Source organism: Triticum urartu, chromosome 1A (genome assembly GCF_056163025.1).
Source record: "Triticum urartu cultivar PI428250 chromosome 1A, HENAU_Tu73, whole genome shotgun sequence".
Taxonomy (NCBI): domain Eukaryota; kingdom Viridiplantae; phylum Streptophyta; class Magnoliopsida; order Poales; family Poaceae; genus Triticum; species Triticum urartu.
In genome coordinates, this window is record NC_141873.1 from 107196259 (window position 1) to 107210379 (window position 14121).

At 44.2% G+C, this 14121-nt stretch overlaps 1 protein-coding gene across 6 annotated transcripts; it reads right to left on the reverse strand.

Moving 5' to 3' along the window:
• Positions 1 to 3427: 3427 nt before the first annotated feature.
• LOC125528060 (glyoxysomal fatty acid beta-oxidation multifunctional protein MFP-a) lies at positions 3428 to 9523 on the reverse strand. Of its 6 annotated transcripts, none has more exons than XM_087514807.1 (19): positions 9119 to 9523; positions 8415 to 8486; positions 8148 to 8207; positions 7981 to 8037; positions 7796 to 7863; positions 7625 to 7706; positions 7261 to 7316; positions 6876 to 7178; positions 6607 to 6693; positions 6260 to 6434; positions 6021 to 6146; positions 5737 to 5896; positions 5396 to 5650; positions 5099 to 5220; positions 4892 to 5013; positions 4294 to 4442; positions 4049 to 4187; positions 3880 to 3926; positions 3428 to 3793 (listed from the first exon to the last, which is right to left on the reverse strand). In XM_087514807.1, exons 1-19 carry the CDS (start codon positions 9210 to 9212, stop codon positions 3778 to 3780), a joined length of 2190 nt encoding a protein of 729 aa, XP_087370933.1. In that variant the 5' UTR covers positions 9213 to 9523; the 3' UTR covers positions 3428 to 3777. The 6 variants fall into 6 exon arrangements, with proteins under 6 accessions (XP_087370933.1, XP_087370928.1, XP_048548535.1 ...); XM_087514802.1 differs by having other exon boundaries at positions 6260 to 6437; XM_048692578.2 differs by having other exon boundaries at positions 5737 to 5900; positions 6025 to 6146; positions 9119 to 9521.
• Between the last annotated feature and the right edge of the window lie 4598 nt (positions 9524 to 14121).

Here is a 14121-nt window from a genome sequence, read left to right on the forward strand (position 1 = left end):
AAGTCGCTGAAGAGGGAAGATGGATCAGTTGCTAATTCTCAACCTGAGCAAGAAGCAGAGGTTCTCAATTATTATCAGGGACTGTTTACTGCTCAAGATGGAACCGACCCAGATCTGGTGACTTCTTGGGTTGATCGGAAGGTGGATGATGCAATGAACAGTAGACTTTGTGCACCGGTTACGAACGATGAAATAGAGCAAGCTCTTTTTATGATGCACCCTGATAGATCACCAGGCCCTGATGGATTTACCGCTGGCTTCTACATCCGTCATTGGAACATTTTAAAAGACACGGTATGTGAGGCAGTGAGGGATTTCCTGGAAGGTGGTCAAATGCCTGAGATGGTTAATTCCACGGTGTTGGTTCTCATTCCGAAGGTTAACAACCCGCAACATCTCAGTCAATATCAGCCTATTTCTTTATGTAACGTGCTTTACAAATTAGCTTCGAAGGTGTTAGCCTTGAGATTGAGACCGTTACTGCAAGGATTAATCTATGAAGAGCAGAGCGCTTTCGTTCCGGGCCGACTGATTACGGACAACGTACTCTTGGCATATGAGTGTATCCATTTTTTGAAGAGGAAGGAAAATCCGGGGCTTGTGCGGTGAAGCTTGATATGGCAAAAGCTTATGATCGTGTAGAATGGTCATACTTGAGAGCTATCATGAGCAAACTTGGCTTTGCAGATGCATGGATTAATAGAGTTATGTCCTGTGTAGAAACAGTTTCTTTTCCAGTTAGTGTTAATGGCAATTACTCTCAAATATTCAAACCTTCGAAGGGTATTAGGCAAGGTGATCCAATTTCTCCGTACCTTTTTCTCCTATGTGCAGAAGGCTTTTCTTGTATGTTGAAGAAGTATGGAGCTGGACATTTATCTCGTGGAGTGAGAGTTGGTATTCACTGTCCATGGATTTCTCACCTTCTTTTTGCAGATGACTGTATGGTATTCACTCAGGCGACAGCTGAAGGTGATAATAGATTACAAGAAGTTCTGGAAAGATACCGTATTGGATCGGGCCAAATGGTTAACAAACAGAAGTCAGCTATATTTTTTAGCGGGAATTCTGATGACAATATGAAGGCGGCTATCCATCAAGGCACGGAGATTACAGTTGAGGCACTAGTTGAGAAATATTTGGGTCTCCCTACAGCTCTGGGAAGGTCCACTGATGAGAATTTTCAACATATTTTGGCTACTATTAAGAGACTTGTGGCGGGATGGGCACCTAAACTTCTTAGTAGTGCTGGACGTGAGGTGCTTATTAAGTCTATATGCCAAGCTATTCCAACTTACTCGATGAGCTGTTTCAAACTTTCCAAGAAGTTATGTAAAAAGATCACTGCAGTACTGGCTCGGTTCTGGTGGGGAGGAGATGAAAAAAAAAGGAAAATGCATTGGGTTAAATGGAAGGATCTCGCTATACCAAAGGTTTGTGGTGGTATGGGGTTCAAAGATCTCGTACTCTTCAATAAAGCTATGTTAGCGAAGCAAGGGTGGCGATTGATTTGTAATCCCGGCTCGTTGTGTGCTCGGGTCTTGAGAGGTAAATATTATCATGAAGGTAATCTATTGACAGCCGGAAATAAGAGGAATGCTTCTCATACTTGGAGAGCGATTTTGTATGGCCGTGAAGCTCTAAAGTTGGGCCTAATTAAACGCATTGGTGATGGTGCAAGCACGAGAATTTGGGATGATCCTTGGATACCTTCAAACTCAACTTTAAAACCAATTGTAAGGCTTCCTTCATCGGATGTTAACCTTGTGGAGGAATTGATGAACCCGGTTACGGAAGAATGGGATGAACAAGTATTGGAAACAAATTTTGTTCCGGTCGATGCCCAGCCTATTATGAGAATTCCAACTGGTCGCTTTGATGGAGACTTGTGGGGATGGCATTTGGAAAGGAACGGTAATTTTTCAGTCCGCTCTGCTTATAGGGCGCTTCTTGTAGCAAATACTACTATCAATCCAGTGATGGGCTCAAGAGGATCTGAACAAGTTTTCTGGAAGAAGCTATGGAAGATGAGAGTGCCTCCTAAGGTTCGTAATTTTTGGTGGCGAATCATCAAGAAGTTTATTCCTTGCCGTCAGGTTCTGAAGGATAGACATATTGAGAAAATTTCGTTTTGCCAATCATGTGGGCAAGATGAGACTATTAGGCACGCACTGTTTGAGTGTACATGGGCAAAACTTTTCTGGCAACAGCTGAAGGCTGTTACTTCATTCAAGCTACCCGACCTTCATCCGGGTACTTGGGCCATAGACCTTATTGACAGTGAGATGATTTCTTTAGATGATGCAGCTGTTGTTCTTTGTGGAGGATGGGCTGTGTGGTCGGAGAGGAATGCTAGGCACCATGAGGAGCAAGTTAGAATGGTGCCTCAATCTGTCAAGTGGACAACAGATATTGCTATGGATCTCTGTGTTGCTGCTGGCAAGAATAAAGTGTGTGGCCCAAAGGTGCAAGTCAAGTGGCAGCCGCCGCAAGAAGGAATTCTGAAGATGAATGTGGATGCTAGCTTCCAGGTGAACTCGAATGAGGGAGCTACAGGTCTAGTCCTACGTGACCATTCTGGATCCTTGATCAGAGGCCAAGCTTTATGGTATGGGCAAGCTGAAAATGCTTTGATTATGGAAGCTTTTGCTGTTAGGGATGGAACTAAACTGGCTTGCGATCTAGGCCTCGGCAACATCACAATAGAAACTGATGCGAGAGAGGTAGTCAACCTCTGGAGGAGTCGAGAGCAGGGAAGATCAGAAATTGCACCGATTCTCCAAGAGATTGAAGAGCTCAGTAGCAACTTGGAATTTTTCCAACTGAACTTTATTGGGCGTGGAGCTAATGAAGGGGCACATCTTTGTGCTAAGCAGGCTTCTTCGATTAGAAGGAGATGTTTATGGATCAACTTTGTTCCTAGGTTTCTAGTTGAATGCCTGCAGAATGATTGTAATGCTACTGTTTAATGATAGCTCTTGTTTCGCAAAAAAAAAATATTAGATATATAGATTGATCATATTAAATGGCACATGGATTAGAAAATCGAGGAGTTCTTATTGTTAAATTGTTTCCTATGCATCTGCCCTTTTTGATAAGTACATTTACTTCTCTCATATATGTTTTTTGCGAGCACTTCTCTCATTTTACGTCTTATTAGTTTACAGAGCTATTTTTGGTTGTAGTTCCATGACCAATCCTTTCTGGGTTGGAATAGTTTGCTTAACAAAATATACAAATAATGACTGGGTTGATTCCCATGAAAGCACATCTAAGATATTAACAACCATTCAACCAAGGAGATAAACATTTAGTCTCTACAGTACTTATTTAGTGCATGTTCACAGATGAGAGATGACAATGTGATTAGTCTTAACTGGTGCTGGTATTGATACTGGGACACTAAACTTACGATTAACAAGACCACTTATGATCTCAGACGAGTGACCTGCTTATTATAAAACACAACTTAATAGTGCACTAAATACTTGCAAAACAGGAGTACAAAGTTCAAACTCTTGCTAGATCATCCTGCTTGAACACCTCTTTCACACACCAAGATTTAAACTCCGTATATAATCCAGTCGCACATGATATATCCAATGATCGAAATTTGATACAATTCGAATGGAGTTCGTGCGGCGCATCTTTGATCACTCTTATTCAGACACATTTTGCATGATCAACTTTTGTGAAATCACCTCGGCCAAATAACAAGAAACTTCTTTTCAAATCGTTACTTGTTTATTCAGTCTTCTGGCTCTCCCCTTCCATGACTCAGCAGCTTCCCAGTCTGAAGCGATTTGAAGCCACGTTATTCTTATTCTGCATCAACCTAAGCAAAAAACAAATGATGGTAGAATGAGGAAAAGAAACTACAGCTTGTCCTTGGCCTGGTTGTTCATCGTCTTCGTCGCCAATGCGCTCTGCAAATGGAATTCATTTGATTTTCAGGACACAATAATGAAAATACACGCAGAAATCTCACACAAAAATTTAATTGGGATATCTGAAGAACCAGACTGCAGTGTGCAGACATTGTTCTCACCAGAGGAAGACCTTCAGCCGCCCTCTCCAACAGGTGGCTGCAAGGTTTGAAGAACTGGCCATACTTCATCTCCCACTCCGACAGCATCGTGCAAATGCGCCTTGCGCCGATGGAATCCGCCCAGTGCATGATGCCACCCCTGGTTGCATTTCACAATTGGTTTCCTCAGCAGTTCGTCGGCAGTCAGGGAGCTCGACCAATCATCTTATTAGCGTACAAAATTATAAATGATTCGGAGACGGCACCTGTATGGCGGGAAATCCATTCCGAAGATGGAGGCGATGTCGAGGTCAGAGGCCTTGAAGGCAATGCCCTCCCCCAGGACACGGCAGGCTTCGTTGATAACCGGGAACAACACCATCTCTGCTATCGCGCTGTTGTCAAGCTTGAGCAACTGCCACCATGTACAAGAATCATGGTGATTACAAATGGCCATTGGTGTTTCTGATATCTAGCAACATTATGCCTTTAACTGGAATTATGGTGTGCATGGAGAGTAAGAGATCCATTCAGTCCAAATAAATGTATGCACCAGTGAGACAATCTATCTGCCATCAATATTGAAACTAGTTTAGCTTATATCTGTCCACCACATAGTGAGATTTCACCAAAGAGAGCAGGTTAATTTGAAAGCTGCCTTGCTTATTTGACCATCATTCCATCAACACGTACTATCTACAAGCCAACACTAACCTCATGAAGAACCTATTTTTAATGTGTACTGGGAAACATATGTTGGCATTTCCTCTTTTTTTTTCTTTCACAAACCCTCAAGAAAAGATCATATTGAGAAAGTGAAGAACAAAGGAACGTAGGTAAAAACACTGGAAAGCGAAACCAAACCTCGGGATCAGGTGTGGCTCCTGCAATTCTCCTCGACTCCTCGAGATAGTTCATGATTTCAGGATCAGGGCTCGCCTTCCTCTTACTATCATACCTGTAAAACCCCTTTTGAGAGGCTTCACCTGTGGAACAGAAACAGAAACAAGGAAAGCATACTCACCAATGGGAACCAAGGAAGCGTTGCAAGTTATAAATGATTAGCTTTACCTGTTCTTTTGTCCTCAGTCATGAGAGAAATCAGCATTGACTTGTAGACCCGCTCAGGGAAGTTTTCAAGGTGCTGCATGCCTGTGGCTAGAGCAACTCCAAAACCAACCAGATCTGTCATTCTGCAGAGAAGCTCTTTAAATGAAAATGGTGTGTGATTCAACATGATTTGATCAGCATAAGTGCTTGAGGCAAGCCAAATGATGCTGACAGTCCCACTGATGAGCATTCCCGTTTGAATCGTCGGAATTGAAAGAGATTAGATACCGCAAAAGAGATTTAGTGTTGTCTAAATACCTGAATGGACCAATTGGCATCCCGAATTCAGTACAAGCCTGATCGATCTTGTAAACATCCATTCCATGATCGACAAGCCATAGTGCTGCCTGAGTGTACGGAAAGAACATCCGGTTGACCGCGAAGCCGGTACAGTTTCTGACCACTATTGGTGTCTTCTTGATCTTCTTCCCCACATCCAGCAAGGTGACAACTGCTTGCAAAGAGGCGCGAGGGGTGTGGACTATCTCAAGAAGAGGCATGATATGAGCTGGACTGTCAAAAAAAAGGGAGTGTATCAGGAGGTAGTTCAGGAATCACAACTAAGGAGTTTATTCTGAATCTGATTAGATTTTCCTTACGCGAAGAAGTGTGTGCCAACAATGCGGTCTTGGGAATTTGTCTTCTCTCCGATCAGGTCAAGATCAATGGTGGAAGTGTTGGTGGCAAGAATACAATGGGAAGGACAGTGTTGCTCCAATTCAGCAAAAATCTGCTGCTTCAACTTCACATTCTCTACGACTGTCTGAACAAGCAGCATAAGGATAACCGGGTTAACTAAAATAGCGAAAGCGATATTCCAGCAGGACTCTCTCCTACCATTCTTTGCTTGATGCAGCAGATGTAAGGTAATTAGATATAGAACTTGCCTCGATTGCTAAGTCAACACTCTTGAATTTTTCATAATCGAGGACACCTGTAAGAAGTGAGAGGGTCTTGTCATATTTCTCCTTTGTCATTTTTCCTTTCCTTACACGACTCTGCAAGTTTTCTGATCAAAGTGTTATAGTTAGGCAACCCCTTTCATTTTCTGGTTGGTCTGGACACCAAGATGAAAGAATATTCAGATAGAAAGTGATGAGGTAATGTTAAGCCATCCTCTACCTTTGATCCTGTCAATTCCTGCATTTAGGAATTCCTCGTTGACTTCTTTCAGTATAACAGGATAATGGCTCAGTATCAGCGCGGTTGCGATTCCAGAACCCATAAGTCCACCACCAACAATGGCAACGTTAGATACCTTCCTTGGCATCAAACCTAAGTCTGTGATCCCAGGAACCTGCTGCAATTGATATAAGGCTGGCATTCTACATTATAATATAGCTACAGGTAAGTGGGTACAATTCTGCCCACAACATGCATCTCTCATACTCTCATGGCTTCAAACAATGCAACTCAAAAGCATGACATTTTATCTGGAACAGGCACAGTGTTTTTTCCTTGTTCTTTACCTTTGATGTTGCGCGTTGTGAAAAGAACACATGAATCAAGCTTTTACATGTATCTGAGAAAAAGAGTTCCTGAAAAGCCATGGCTTCCTGCATTTGTGTTGCACACAACTCACGTGAAATCTTAAATATAGTTTTCTTGTCAAGCCAAATATTCCCTCCGTCCCAAAATAAGTGTCTCAACTTTGTACTAACTTTAGTACAAAGTTGTACTAGAGCTGAGACACTTATTTTGGGACGGAGAGAGTACTAAACAGTAAAGCAAATCATACCTTCCGAAGCCCGGCTTGTGGCCCTGAAACTATACCTTCTTCGACAGCATCGATACAGACGAATGGATACTGAAGATTGGCAGCCCGCTTCCGAGACTGAACTCTGGCAGAATTGAGGATCTCTCTGGCCAGATCAGGGGATTCAAGCTTGTCAGTTTTGTAGAGGGCTCGGGCCCATGGCCTTTTCGACTCATAGATGTCCAAAGCCCAACGGCGGGCATTATTCAACAAATCGTTAGGTGAAACAACAGCGTCGACCAGACCCAGCTCATGGGCTTCTTCGGCTTTAATTGGCTTCGAGAGCTGGTGAAAATGAGTGTGTTTCAAGGTTTTCAATGTAAGAAGTTAATGTGCAATAGCATATGAAAGAAGTAAATGAACGTACCATCATCATTTCAAGTGCTTTTGTCAGTCCAACAAGGCGGGGAAGGCGCTGTGTTCCTGAAATGTGGGATCGACCAGTGCCAAACACATCGTATAAAGTACAATTCCATGATAGCAGTTCTTCGTATTAATAATTCATAATCTATTGCATGGCATGGTACAAGGAAAAACGGAAGGGAAATAACTTAATTATGTTTTGTGATGCATATGGTAAACTGGAGTGCATAGCATATCACAAGGAACATCAATACATTAACTTTCTCTCCTATATTAGTGTAATCAAGGGAAATCACTGGATCAGCTGCGACATCAAGTATAGATAATAATAGCCTTATTTCTGTAAGAAAATATAAAAGTGACACTACCTCCAAATCCAGGTATTACTCCAAACTGAAGCTCCGTGAGGCCTAATTGAGCATTAGGAGTTGAAATGCGTGCTTGGCATACCTAATAGTAGAATTCAAACTTAGTAAGACTTGTCATTTCAGAACTTCTCTTGTAAGGTGAAGAACTAAGGAAGGAGGTCAACTCTGTACCATGGAAATTTCTAAACCTCCACCAAGAGCAGGGCCATCAATAGCAGCCACTGATGGCTTCCCAGCATCTGACAGAGATAACGCCCATGAAAAATGTATTATGGAACTTTTAAATCTACTAGTCTAATGGTACGTGTATGCCAGAAAGATAGTATTTGAGAAAAGATGATGAATTGCTCAAACACCTTCGAAGATATCAGTCATGGCTTCAATCAATATGCAGTGATCCTTTAGCTGCTCCGCTATTAGAAACATATAAATTTTGTATGTCAATGTTGGCATAGTAGGTATGTAGAGACACGGTAAAATGACGATCTCGACAGAAAATTTGCTTAATGGGGGCTAATCGTACGTTTGCGAATATCAGCGAAGGCACTAATATCGAGTCCAGCAGAAAATGACCTTCCACTTCCTGTTAAAAATTCCCACATGAAAGGAAAATTAATTCCACCAAAAAGAATTTCCACACACATCTTTAAAATGATTCACATGAAGGAAAACTGCTACAGAGTAAAAGATGAGAAAAAACCGGCAAGATTATGGTGCGTGCATTTTTTAAGGATTTTTTGAAGTGCACATTATCCACAAAATCATACTTGTATCTTAAACTGTCTATTACCTGTAAGAACAATAGCTTTCACATCATTCCTTCGAAGCACCTCTTCATAGTGCCCTTTCAAGCTAAACAGGACTGAAAATATATGACGAGAAAGATGTTAGGCAAAAGAACTTAAATAATTAATGGCTAATATTCTATGAGGTCTGAAGGAGCAAATAGTTTTCGTGAAACCTGTTGATCTACTTGATAGAAAATTTGCATCTAAATTATCACTAGTCAGTATTCTACTTATTCCCCAAACGTGGAGTATCTGCTTTGAAGATGGATCGATGGAAGACGGCGGCGACGACCTATGAGAGTGCGTTGGACCGGTTTGTGCCCCAAACCTGGTATGTGGCTTGGTTGGGGCCTCCGGCTTTAGATGTTAGGCTTAGGTGAGAGGTCTGGATATTCGGCTCACACTTTCTGCACCCTTCATCAATGGATAGGAGTAGCGAAAGATGTTGCCAAGATGACGGCTTCAAACACATTGATATATTAACTTTGTAAGGTCTTTGTGAATAATTCATAAAGTGGCTGCGTGCATTTCCATGGAGAGGCAGGAGGTCATCCTCCTTTAAAAGAAAACTTATTCCCCAAATGTATCTAAGAATTATTCCAAGGACACAGAAGAATGGCAAGTACTAGCAGACAGCCCAAATGTTGGGAATCTCTCTCCCAAATGCCGGCTGACGAAGGAGGAGAGGAAGAAGGGATTGATTCACCGTCGATGGAGAGGGCGTTCACGGGCGGGTTGGCGATGTAGATGACGGCGACGCCGTCGGACCCGACCTCCATCTCCGTCGTCCCCTTCGCCATCGATCCTCCCCGCCGCTTCCTCGGATCTCCCCCCTCGGTCGTCCGCTCGCAGGGCTGCCGCCCGTTTGATCGGAAACCATTTTAATGGAGCCGGTCGCCATTAAGGCGGCAGTTGTTCGGTCTCCGGCCGCCGCGGCTACAGGGTCGGTTGGTTCGGAGTTGAGGGGGGATTTGGGAGGGAGGAACGGCAGCAGGGAAGACTCAGGACGACGCACTTCAGTTGGAAACCACGCCACGTTTAAGATGTTGGAAGTATCTTGCGGAGAAAACTATCATGCGTAGGGAGACGATGTTGCACATGTTGTGCAACCGTTGTGGATCCTTCTCGTTTTTCTTTTTTTAGAACATGTCGATCCTTCTTCGTTTATAACAGACAGACGCACCCAAAGTTCAGCAACCCCCCCTCCCCCAAGGCCCTAGTTGTCTTTTTTAGCGTCGGCGGCGAAAAATCGATCCAGTCACGTCTTCAAGTCGTTGTTTAGCGCCGGTTTTGACCGAATAACAACCAGCGAATCCGAGCCGAACCCAACGTACTAAGAGACGCCTGGGGCGCCGGCTGAAGCGAAAAGGCGCGTGGGCCTTCGCAGTCGACGACACCGGTCGATTCCCCGCTGTTTTCTTCCCCTTTCCTTCCATTTCCCCATTGCTTCCCTTCCCCCTTCTCCTGCCGCTCCCGCCATTCTCCTCATCAGATTCGGCCGCCATGCGCTGAAGAAATATGCGCCCCCTCGCCTAGCCGCCGATTCCATCCAGCTGGAGCCGAGGAAGCCGAGGGCACCGATGGCAAGGCCACCGGGCATGTCGAACGCCGAGTGGAGGGCGGATGTTCGGCGCTGGAAGGCGCTCACCACCGACCGGCGGAACAGACTCATCACCAAGAGGGCCAGGGACGCGGCGGTGGCGGCGACGGCGGAGCAGGGGAAGGCGTCTCATGCGGGGATGATGAACCTTCCGGCCGGCCACTGCGCACAAGCAGCGTGGGGGAGCCAGCATAGCGTCGTGTCACCGGCCAACTTGTTGTCGCCCGCATGGGGGTATGCACCCTCGTCTGACTACTCCGACGGCGACGCGCATGGTGGCTTCAACCCCAACATCACCTTTCCGCATGGCGCACCGCTGCGTACCTCCCCCTCTGGCTTCAACCCCGACCCGCGCACTTCTTCCCATGCGTTCACCGCCGGCAGCAACGCCCAGTACAACTACTCGCCGCTTGCCTCAGCCTCGCCTGCGCTGCCTCTGCGTCGGGGCGACCTACCCTTCGTGCACGGGTCGGCGCCACAGTTCAGCAACACTGGCATTGATGATGAAGCAGGACGTCAAGCTCGACCTTCTCATGACCAACGTCGTCGCGAAGAAGAGGAACGCCGACCTGGCATTCTTGATCACGTCAGACATGTTGACGATGGACGAGCAGGTGAAGGCGCGGTACCTGGCGGAGCGCGGCCTCATCTTAAACCAGATCCCGGGCCGGCAGCGACCATCGCCCCTACGCCCACGACGACACTAACGTCGACGCCCATCCTGAGCAATGAAGCCGTGCCGATGCCGACGACTAGCCCAGACATAGAAGCCACGCTGATGATGAGCCCGACTGCGCCCACGACGACCCCGGCCAGTCCCACGGCAGAGGAGCCCGCCGTTTGATGCGTTCCATATCTATGATTTCTTCCTTTTGATCGCCGAACTTTTGGGTATGTTTGGTGGCCGAACCCGTGACATGATGATCGTCGACTTGTGGCATGACGATCACCTAACTTATGGTGTTTTTTGCCAGCAGAAAAGACAATTTCGAATTTGTTGGGTGTTTGAGGGCCGAAACCTGGGGGCACGGCTGAAAACTCGACCGCCCCCAAGACAAAAAAACCGTCAACACAAACGCCAAAAGGTATTTGTCGGGTGCGTTAGGAGGGCAAACGGTTGGATATGCTCTAAAGGCGTGTTTGGAGGGAGTGGCTATGTTTCGCTTGGGGCGAGATAGTAGCTCGGCTCACCTACAGGAGTTTGTAGTGGACCGGCCAAGCAGGAGTTTGTAGTGGACCGGCCAAGCAGTCACTTGGGTTCGTCATGCTCACTTCACGCGCGTATTCTTTTACTTTTCATATATTTTGAAAACTATTAAATATGGAAAATTATTCTTTTATGGTGTTCGTCACACATTTCAAAAGTGTTCGTGCAGTGTAGACAAATATTCGCTCAAATTTTAGAAAATGTATGTACTTTCAAAAAAATACTATGTGACATTTAATAAATATTGACGTATTCCAAAAAAATGTTTGTAACATTTCAAAAAATGTTATACAGTGTAAAACATTATTCATGTAATTAAATAATGTTTAGTAACATTCAAAACAAATATATGCCATGTTTAAAAAATCACTTGTTCAAAAAATATGTAAAAAAAGCGCGTAGTTGGAAAAAAAATCATATCATTCAGAAAAAAAATGTTTAAACATGTATTTAGAAAAATGTTTAACGCATGTTCGAAAACTGTTCAAGAACATGTACTAGAATAAAATGGTAATTGTGTATTTAGAAAATGTTAAACATGTATAAAAAAATATAGATTCATACGAAAAATGTACATTGTGTATGAAAAAGTAGACATGATAACATATATTTGAAAAATGTTAATAATGTATTAAAAAAATGTTTAACCTATATAAAAGTTCTTCCTGGTGTATAATAAAAAAATCTACGAAGTGTATGAAAACGTTATGTATGTGTTAAAAGGGGAAAAAGTAAATAAATGGAAAAAAGGAAAGTAAATCGATGAAAACCGAAGAAAAACAAAGAAAACCAAAGAAAGAAAGAAAAAAAGGAAATGAGAAAAAAATAATATATCATGGATCCTCCAACATGCATGATCTAGTTCAACCTTTGCTAGACTAAATCATGCACTAAGCATGGATTCTGCCTGTGCATCCAAAAAACCTGAAACCCAGTTTCATTCCCGAGCGTCGAATATGCATACCTAAAGGGTCAAGAAAGGCCTTCCAAGTAAGTCATTATCGGTGTAGGCATCAATGTTGCCATTTTAATTAAGTATGATTTTTATTGGAAGGGAATTGAACCTTTACACAAACTTGTGATGAGGTGTAAAACCATAATAATAACGCAAATGGGCGCCATCATATGGGGCAATGTAAAGTAAGGTTACTTTTTCAGTAATCTCGTGTGCAACCAAAACCGAAAAAGCACATGCCAGTCTCCGCTCCCCTCTGCGTAGGGCCTATCTTTTACTTTTATGTTGAGTCAATACATTTTTCCTTCTAAACTCTTAAGGTAAACATAGCATGGTGGAGAAAGATCCATGACCATGTAAACTATTGATGTGCACAATTATTTCGATTCATTATTGTTGACATTATCCCTGAGAAAATAAGTTGAGAAACTAAGAACTTGCTAAACTTTAATTTTTTTACTTTGTGTCTAGTTGAAACACATTTATTCTAAAAAAAATTGCTCCTAGGTGCTAGATAATTATGCAAAGACTAAAAGATAGTTGAGCCTGTGATGTTTGTTGATCAAACAACTCTCACATAGACCCTTATGGAAAATAATAATAGGAATAGAATTTTTTAATGATTGAGAACATGGTTTGTTATACTGAAGAAACTTTTAGGGTGTCATGACCTCCTTATAAGAAGTTTTGTAAGAAATGATTGTTATTTAGAATGTTCAATCATGAGAGTAAATAGTGATGTTGTCAATTTCATATTCTTTTATTATTGATTCCCCACTTCATAAACCCGCAACCATGTTTACTAAGCTCGGTTTTCGCTTGGATACAAGTACTAAGCTTGGGGGAGTTGATACGGCTATTTTGCACCACTATTTTCTATTATAATTTCCTATTTATCATTGGCATTTTCCACATTATAGCTCAATTGTAATGCATTTTCCCTTCAATTTGCATGAATTACACGAAGAGGAAAATTACCGGAAAGCTGGATAAAATGGTACTAGAAAATAATTTTTTGGAGCTCAATAAATCACCAAAAAATCAGGAAATTGTTTAAGAAGAAAAGACCCACAAAGCAAGAAGATGGGGCTAGGGGCCACACAGACACCCCTGGTCACGTGGGGCCCATGGAACCGCCTAATGACCGGTATGGGCTCGGGCGAGAGGCGGTGGCACTATGCTAGGCTAAGAGCAACTCTAGCAGACCCCGCATTTTGCCGATCTACAAAATGTGTTTGCAGGTCACACGGGGGCGGTTATGCAGGCTGAAATTTGCGGCGGCAGACTAGAAACCGCAAACAAACCCCTAAATTTTAAAAAAAGTTGTTTCGCGCGAGAAATTTAAGCAACAGCTCACCGGAGCTCGCTCGCATATATGGTTTTTCTTCGCATATAAGTTCATACAAGCCACATACATACATAAAGGTTAGATATGATAGACAGGGCCTACGCTACCGCACCACTGCAACAAAATTGAGCTCATCGGAGCTCCTGCGGTAGCTGCCCACTGGCGGCGATCAGTCGGAGTCGGAGGAGTCGGAGTCGAGGTCGACGAAGAGCTTTGCCTGCTCCTCCTTCATCACGCGCAGGTCGGCCTCCTTCGATGCGTGCGCCTGCGATGCCGTGAGGCCCGTCTCGAGGAAGAGCCGCTCGTACTCGAGCTCGCGCCGGATGCGCTCTTCCATCTCCTCCTGATCCCTCACCAACCGCTCGAGGACGACGCGCTCGAGGAGCTCCTCCTGCCCCGGTGGAAGGTAGTCCTCGGGTCCGATGACGCCTCGGCGCGACGGCGCATCGGGCACGGCCTCCTCCGGCTCTCTCTTCACCGGAACGAGCCGCGAGCTCGATGCGCCCGCGGATGAGCACCCCGCGGACCCGTGCCCGGATGAGCTCCCCGCGGACCAGTTGCCGGAGGAGGCGCGGCGGCGACGGGCGCGCTCGAGCTCG